Raw genomic sequence first — 9,049 nt, forward strand, 5'->3', positions numbered from 1 at the left:
GCATTGAACCTTAGCTAAATACGTTTCCAATTGGGAATGGATGGCAACGGTTTCTTTTGCCGGCTTAATAATCATTGCTGTAATTGTGAGTGCTGGAGCCTTTGCAGCAGGTTTGAATGGGAGGCAGCAGCTGTGTTAGCAGGTGATGGATTCATCGCTCCGAGTGGCTGCTGTGTGCCCTCCTGTGTTTCAGGATTTCCTTCGTTCTGATGTTTTCAGAGTATTTGGAGAACACAGGAGTCTTAGGCTGTGATGAAAACTGGCCCTCCCCTAAATCCCAGGAGTGTGGAAACAAGCCTGTGCAGCTTAGCTGCAAAATGAGGTGACTAGGAGAGATTTATCTTACTGCAAATATCTGCAGCTACACAAGAGCCAGTTGCTTGGCCTTCATCTCCATCTAAGGATGTGCCCTATAAATGCCTTTATAGGGCTGAAAGCAGCGGTAGAAGGAACCGACTCATTTCACTCATTTAATTTTTTTTAAGCACATTATCTATTTGGGATGTTGAAGCCTTCAAGTTAATGTGTCCTGGGAGACTGTGGCTATGTGATAGATGATATCAGGTATGTGCTGTGCGATCTAAATCAAGGGAAAAGGGGGAAAATGCTCCAGTCCTGAGCAAAACAGAAAAAAAGGAACTGCTTGCCAAGAGGAAAGCGCTGTGTGTGTCCACACTAACTAGCTTCCAGCACCTCCTTTTGCATTGCCACCACAGTGCTAAAAGGAGTGTTTGTCTGGACATGAATGTTTTACACTTCATCTGCCACCAATTAAAAATAATAATAAAAATGGGAACAATCTAATTGTGCTGCCTTCTCACATTTCTCCCTTTAGAAGGCATGACCTCCTTGCAGCTGCAAATAGGTGAGCTGTCACCTCCAAAGTGACTGCCTGGAAGGTCCCTGCCTCACTGCTGGGCAGAGGTGCAGCAGCTCTTGCAAATGCAGAGAACACAGATGGTCCAGGTTATTTCTGACAGAGGCTAATGGGGTGATTAAGGAGGTGCCAAAAATCTAATGTACACGTGCAGACATCTTAAACTAATTCCAGCACATCATTTCAGACTGTTCTGGCCCAAAATGAGCCTTGTTTTTCAGGAACCCAAAGTCCCAAATGGAAGTCCCTGCACTTGATGAAGTTCTCCCCTGTAGTGTGAGTTTTGTACAGCTGTAAAATGTGTAATGTTATGTATTAAATTATGACTATTGTATTTAATTATTTGCACTTGAAAAGAAAAATGTGTGCACAGAGGTCTAGGCACCATCACACTGTCTCACGCTCTTTTTTTGTGCTAATTTAACCCATTTTGCACAGACAGAGGTTATTGGCATATTTGCCCATTTACACCTTTGCAAATATGTAATATTTACCCAGCAGAGAGGTGGAGGATCATTTGTGATGGTGCAGGGAGATGGATGTCCAGAAATGGAGTTTAAGGAGCTGGGTATCTGCTGCTGCTTGGGGCTCTTAAACTGAGTATCCACAGGTTTTTGAGGCTTTCTTTGGAGCATGTAAACAGGGCTTGCATGGAGTATGGGGTTTGTGCTGACGCTCAGCATGGTGCTGAGTGTTGTTCAATTGGGATACACCCTATGACTCACAGGACATTGACTCAGCACATGAAATAGCAGCCATGTCCATCACATGAACAAGTTATCTGCTCCCTTCCTGGCTTTTGCTCTCACAGAATCACAGAATGGTTGGGGTTGGAAGGAACCTCTGGAGATCATCTAGTCCAACCCCCCTGCCAAAGCAGGTTCACCTAGAACCTCTCGTTTGTTCCCTAATCTGTAGACTTGCTTCCTTTCACACTCACACCTCTGTTACACCAAGCTCACCCCTTAGTGCAGCACATCTAGATTTGTGCCATTATTTTTAAGAGGTGAATCAGGCTCAATTTCAGGAGCAGCTCATTATTTGTAATTTAAATAGGGCAGTATAAATAAATCCCTTACAGTCGCTAACACCACCAAGTCAGAGGTGCCAAATTCAGATCCACCTTCCTCTAGAGTTCAGAGATCTGAGTTTTCTTTTATGGTTGAAACTGGTTTATATATAATGTTACTGATTATAGGTCAAGGTAAAAAGAATTTGGGGTGTTACACAGCACACCTTTAATGATAACAATGTTTTTTCATCTCATTAGAGAGACTAGAATCATAGAGTCATAGAATGTTGTGAGTTGGAAGGGACCCACAAGGATCATCAAGTCCAGCTCTTGCCCTAGCATAGGACAATCTCAAGATTGAGACCATGTGTCTTCTGTGGGTGTTGTCCAAATGCTTTTTGAATATTGACAGGCTTGGTGCCATGACCACCTCCCTGGGGAGCCTGTTCCAGGGCTCCACCACCCTCTGGGTAAAGAACCTTTTCCTCATGGCCAACCTCACCCTCCCCTGCCACATCTTCCTGACATTTCCTTTGGTCCTATCACTGGACTAAATCATGTCCCTTGTGTCCTATCTCAGCAGATGGGGTAAAGATATGGCCTGTGATGTTTTCAGTGTAAGGCTCACACACTGTTTTAGGAGGAGCTGTGCAGAGGATTGTGCAGAAAGCACAGTCCAAACACACACCTCAGTGCAAACAGGATGGCCACAAACACGGAGCAAAGCGCTTGGAGCTGAGAGCACTTTAGTTCTGGCTCTTGCAAGGAGATTCAGTTTAGATCCAAGCTGTGCGCTGCCAGCCTCTTGGAAAAGCTTTAACTGGTCTCTGCCAGACTCCTGCAGTGTGGTCCTGAATTCATCCCTTTCTTTTTTTTCTTTTTTCTTGTCTTTCTTTCTTTTCCATTTCACCAGTGGCTGACTGATCACTGAGATCTTGGAGGGAAAGGGCAAGGCTGCTCCATCCCCCATGCATGGATAATCCCATGACTGATAGGCTGACACTGTTGAAGGCCAAATGCTTTCTTCTACCTTCCTACCTCCCTCTCTGCCCAGTGGGCAAGAAAAACCTCATATGATGGTGTCTCCAAACCCAAAGGCTGGAGACACTTGCAATGAGCTCACCCACTTAGTCACTGTACACTAAATATTAAACCTGGGCAAAAATCACCTTTTCAACCAGTCCTTCCTCACACTAAGTCACTGACAGCATATCGTCACAAGAGAAGTACCAGCACTGGGTGCAAATCTGGAAAAAAGGGAATGGAAGAGGACACAGATTTATTTTTCTGTATAGTACATAGCCAGCTCAATGGCTGCTCCTGGGTCTCTCATGAGTTCCAGTTCAAGACTTCTTTTTTTCTACTTCTCTTCTCTTCTCTTCTCTTCTCTTCTCTTCTCTTCTCTTCTCTTCTCTTCTCTTCTCTTCTCTTCTCTTCTCTTCTCTTCTCTTCTCTTCTCTTCTCTTCTCTTCTCTTCTCTTCTCTTCTCTTCTCTTCTCTTCTCTTCTCTTCTCTTCTCTTCTCTTCTCTTCTCTTCTCTTCTCTTCTCTTCTCTTCTCTTCTCTTCTCTTCTCTTCTCTTCTCTTCTCTTCTCTTCTCTTCTCTTCTCTTCTCTTCTCTTCTCTTCTCTTCTCTTCTCTTCTCTTCTCTTCTCTTCTCTTCTCTTCTCTTCTCTTCTCTTCTCTTCTCTTTTCTTTTTTCTTTTTTCTTTTTTCTTTTCTTTTTTCTCTTATTTTTTTATCTTTTCTCCTTTTTCCATTTCCTTTCCTTTCCTTTCCTTTCCTTTCCTTTCCTTTCCTTTCCTTTCCTTTCCATTTGATTTGGGGGTTTTTGTTATTAGATGAAGTCTGTTGTCTTATTGCCAATCAGAGCAATCCTGAAGAGGAGGACCAAGATCTCCTCAACTATCTGCTCCTTCCAAGGTCCAATCAACTGCACCGAGACGCTCTCTAACACGTGTCTCATTTGTTCTTAACGGTGTCAGGCAATGGGGTTTCCAGAACTCAATCTGCTCCTCTGCTGGGAACAACCATGGGCCTGGAAAATGTTTTCTAGTTTCTGACTTGAATCTCCCTTGTTTCACTTCAGACCGATTACTTTTTGTCAGACCTTCAGTTTTCATGGTGAACAATTAATTATAATCCTTTTAGAACAGGAGTTGTCAGGGTGGCATCTTCCCACTTCATTGTTTCCTCTTTTCTAAATCAGCTCATCTCTTTTGGCTTTGCCTCTCCAGCCACGTTTTATGAGCTTGTTATCCTTAATGTATCACTTACATTACTTCATCTTCCTGAGGAACAGTGACCTTCACTGGACACGACACATGCTCCATCAAACCTCATCACTGGGTACGGAAGGAGAACAAGTCCTCTCTGCTCACCCACCACTCACTTTGCATCCCCAAAGGTTATGTTTCCTTGTGGGCAGGACTTGAAAAACTCAAGCATTTATCACTGATTGTTTTTGCTGGAATTTTTCTACTCTTTCTCTCTAACTATTTAAATATCCCTTCCCTGAAGGTCATCTCATCAGAAGATCCAACAGCTCTCCAGGCAGCAGAACTTCCTGCTGTTCTCCATTTTAGTCTACAGTAACCTCACTAAAAAGCTCCCCAGAAACCAACGTTCTGCTCTTAGCTCAGTCTGTGACCCAGGGGCACCTTTTTTTCTGCAAACGGGAGGCAGGATGGGGTGTTTGCTCCATCGATTCAGAAGGCCTCTAGGCACAGGTGTCTGCTTCTCCTTTTTATTGAAAAATAAACCCCTGACTTGTAAACTGCTGTGGGACCTGTGTGCATGTAACTTATTTCATCTGGGTCCTGGTAGGCAGGTGTCCACATCATAGAAACCTTCCCAGATGGTGCTTATGATGACTCCCTCACTGGAAAAGCCAAAAACTCAGCAGGGGTGAAAACTAAACTACTTTTGTACACTTTTAAATCAGTCCTTCCAGATGGTCCTAGGAACAGTAAAAGGTAGACAAGAGGGCCTCAGCTGTGCTCAGAGCTCTACAACATATTCACAAAGGAGAGTTCTCTACCTAATGTGGCCAATCTGGCAGGTCCTTGCTGCTACCTTAACATTAGCTTTTAAAATAAGAGAGAAAAAAAAAAACAAAACAAAACCAAAAGCAAACAAAAAAAATTAAACCACCCACTGAAGAGCTCAGGACACGACCAGACAAAACAGTTGGTGGCCTTCAGAAACTCCTAGTCCTGCTAGACAGGATGCACAGGACAGTGCTTTTCCCTAAGTCACAGCAGAGTCGATGGGAAATAAAGTTACTCTTGTAAACAAGAAGCATAGTGCAGGTGGTAAGAGCCAGAAAAATGTTGTTAAAATACAGCCTAATACTTAATTAGTCATTTTCTGTTCTTTGCTTGATTTTCTTCTCATGTAGCCAAAAAATTCAAGATAGTCTGACAGACTGACAATGAGTTTTTCTCTGGGAAAAATCTCAGTGAAGACTTCAAGACTTGGTCTGTGCTTTGTAGGATGATTCCTGTATCCTACTCCTCTGTTGATGCTGTTGCCTTCACTCCATTCTCCCTTTCAGGTACGACAGCTTTGGACGCCTGACCAACGTGACCTTCCCTACTGGCCAAGTGAGCAGCTTCCGCAGTGATACCGACAGCTCCGTGCATGTCCAGGTGGAAACCTCCAGCAAGGATGATGTTACAATAACAACCAATTTGTCGGCATCAGGAGCCTTCTACACCCTGCTCCAAGGTGAGTTGGGCCACTGTCCCTCTACCAGCCAAGCTACACGTGATGAATTATCCATCAGGAAATAGGCATCATCTTGATAACCTCAGCACCAAAAATCACCTGCATCCTCAGCGCCCCAGAGCTCCCCACATGCTGGTTCAGATGCACGCTCACACTTACTTTGCCACATTCCCTAGTGCCATGGTAGCTCTGCAGCTGTTTTCTGTTTCATCCTCAGCCAGTGTCCTTGCAGTGCAGCCACCATGCAGCACAGTCCTTACCATTACCATTATTGTTATTAAGAAAAGGGATGAATAACTCCAGCTGTGCTTCTAGCCAACTCTCGTAGAATGGTTTGGGTTGGAAGGGACCTTAAAGCTCATCCAGTGCCAACTCCCCTGCCATCAGCAGGGACACCTTCCACTAGACCAGGCTGAACAAAGCCTCATCCAGCCTGGCCTTCAACACTTCCAGGGAGGAGCAGCCACAGCTTCTCTGGACAACCTGGGACACTGGCTCACCACCTTCACAGCAAAGAATTTCTTCCTCACATCTCATCTCATCTCCATCTCCCCTCTTCCAGTTCTGAGCCATCACCCCTTGTTCTGTCACTCCCTGCCCTTGGACAAAGTCCCTCCCCACCCTTCCTGGAGCCCCTTCAGGTACTGGGAGGCCACTAGAAGTTCTCCCTGGAGCCTTCTCTTCTCCAGGCTGAACAGCCCCAACTCTTTCATCCTGTCCTCATAGGAGAGGTGCTCCAACCCTCTCATTATCCTCGTGACTTCCTCTGGACTTGCTTTGCTTTGTTCTCTTAATGGCTTCCAACATAAAAGTTACTCTCCTCCTGGAACAGGTTTCCAACTTGTTGCTGGAGATCTCTGTTTCTTTGTTCAATGGCTTTTCAAACATTCACAAGGCAGCCTCTAAGAAAAAAAATATCCATCCCTGTCTCCAAAAGGTCTGTGTTTGAGCTAAAGAGTTGGTGTGGAGAGGCACAAAGGAGAAGTGGGCAGCCAGGGTAGGACTGGTAGGACTGGTTTGTAGCTGTTGGAAATGAGCATAGTTCTTCTGGTAATGGTAAGGTGAGGAAGTGGATGACTGATGAGGTGGAGGAAAAGATGATGAAGTGTGAAAGAAAAGAGGAATGAATAACAGGGGAGCACTACACTGGTGAGGGCAGAAGTTGCAGTGCACAAACCATGCCGACCTGGATCTCCAGGATATGAAGGCTGAAGCCTCCTTAGGGTCAGGGTGAGCCATCATTCCTGTTCCCTGGGGCTTGGAGAAAGGGAAGGGACTTTCAGACTCTTTGCTTTCTTCACTCCCCAGCTCTCATTCACTCTCTGTGCCTGATGGCAATGGGGTGTCAAACATCATTTCCCCTTGTGAGGAACAAAGTGCACCAAGTGAGACCAACTTGTTTCAGAGTCACATTTGTTCCCACATCTCTGGGATGTACATTTCCTTCCCCTTCCCTATAAAGAAAATGCCTACTGTGCTTGAACATGGCTTTTCCTGCCTTTGGAGAGAGCAGCTGAGAGGGTGCCAGCCCCTTCAAGCCATCCTCACTGTTCCTGCAGGGAAACTCAATGAGTTTCTTAGTCTTTACTTCACACTGCAAAGCAGATCCAACCTACCCCACCCCATCTCATCCATTCGCATTAAGACATCTGGCAACTGCACAGACACGAGGTTGGCTTCACCTCAAGAGCCTAATTAAGCAATAGAGCCCGCTGTTGGGGGCCCTTTAGTGAGATAATTGACTGCAATGTGATTTATACACCCCGAGCTGAAGGCACAGTTACATAATGGTGCCATGGTCAATTATCTCATTGTACTGCCCTCCAGCACCAGGGCACTCTTGCCATCAGAACATGTAGAACTACAAACAGCTTAACCATCTTCAGAAGTATAAAATTACGAAAATGTTTGGATCTAAAGAAAGTCACTTATCTTAAAATGAAGATGTGGATCACATTGCAGCAAAGGTGGCCTGCGACCTGCTGAGGGTGGCTTTCCCACAGGTCTTAGAGACTGTGAATTCCCAAACGGAGGCAGCTGTTTGTTCATAGCAGCCCTGTAGAAACTGAAACAAGGGCTGTATTGAACACAACTAAAATTAAATTGCCTTCCAAGTGCTTCTCTTGTGAATGGAGCTGGAGCTGTTCTCAAAGTCTGTGAGCATGGCCAGCAAAGTCAAGGGAGGTGATTCTCCCCCTCTACTCCGCTCTCGTAAGGCCCCACCTGCAGTGCTGCCTCCAGTTCTGGAGCCCCCAACAGCAGAAGGACATGGAGCTACTGGAGCCAGTGCAGAGGAGGCCACCAGGATGATGCGAGGCCTGGAGCAGCTCTGCTGTGAGGACAGGCTGAGAGAGTTGGGGCTGTTCAGCCTGGAGAAGAGAAGGCTCCGGGGAGATCTTATAGCAGCCTCCCAGTACCTGAAGGGGCTACAAGAAATCTGGGGAGGGACTTTTCATAAGGGCAGTTAATGACAAAACAAGGGGAAATGGGTTTAAGCTGAAAGAGGGGAGGTTTAGATGAGATATTAGGAAGGAGTTCTTCACTGTGAGGGTGGTGAGACACTGGAACAGGTTGCCCAAGGAAGTTGTGGATGCCCCCTCCCTGGAAGTGTTGAAGGCGAGGCTTTGAGCAACCTGGTCTAGTGGAAGGTGTCCCTGCTGCTGGCAGGGGGGTTGGAACTGGATGATCTTTAAGGTCCCTTCCAACCCAAACCATTCAGTGATTCTATGATTCTTTGATTCTATGAGCATCATGCTCGCCCTGTTGTTCTCCAGGCAAAACACACGTTGCAGATTCCCTTTGCATGAGAGGTGTTTGTGCATTTTCCTTCTGGACTCAGAACTCTCACCAGCTTTCATAAATCTTTGGTGAACCTTTCAAGAAACCTGGATCACACTGTGAACAGATGAGGTCTGAGAAGGCATTTTCAGAAGGCTACAGATTCCTGTAGGATGGATTTAGGAGCCTCTACAGCTAACAGGTACCTCAGGACTTCTGTGGGATTTTGTCCTCTGGATTAATGACAGTGAGCATTTGGTCAAGGTCAGAATAGGGCACTAGTGCCCTAGAGCCAAAGCAACATAAAATACAGCATCCAATGGCCCTTGGTTTTCATGTAGCCCTTGAGAAATGCCTTCCAAAGTCAAGGAAGAGTCTTCTCTTGGGAAAATGTTGGAAGTGGAGGAAATACATTCCCCACACTGTACCACACTGCTGGTGACAATCCACTGTAACCCCTTTGTGGTGCTTGTGTGACACAGAGGGTACATCACACATCCATTGAATTTCATGGAGAGCTTCAAGCTTTTCCCTACTTCCTGGTAGAAGATGAAAGAGAGAAACAATCACAGAATCATCACAGAATCACAGAATGGTAGAGGTTGGAAGGGACCTCAGGAGATCATCCAGTCCAACCCCCCTGCCAAAGCAGGT

The 9,049-nt window shown here is 45.7% G+C and overlaps 1 protein-coding gene across 1 annotated transcript in view; it reads left to right on the forward strand.

Annotated features, from left to right (window-relative positions):
• The window catches only part of LOC104523088 (teneurin-4), a gene marked incomplete at both ends in the record, with an annotated part of 50,506 nt that overhangs the window by 22,572 nt on the left and 18,885 nt on the right, over positions 1 to 9,049 (forward strand). Inside the window, one exon of the mRNA XM_010165553.1 lies at positions 5,445 to 5,617. Coding sequence (XP_010163855.1) covers positions 5,445 to 5,617 — 173 coding nt within the window. The remainder of the gene's footprint in view (positions 1 to 5,444; positions 5,618 to 9,049) is intronic.

Source organism: Antrostomus carolinensis, unplaced genomic scaffold, assembly GCF_000700745.2.
Source record: "Antrostomus carolinensis isolate BGI_N321 unplaced genomic scaffold, ASM70074v2 scaffold7153, whole genome shotgun sequence".
In the NCBI taxonomy this organism is placed as follows: domain Eukaryota; kingdom Metazoa; phylum Chordata; class Aves; order Caprimulgiformes; family Caprimulgidae; genus Antrostomus; species Antrostomus carolinensis.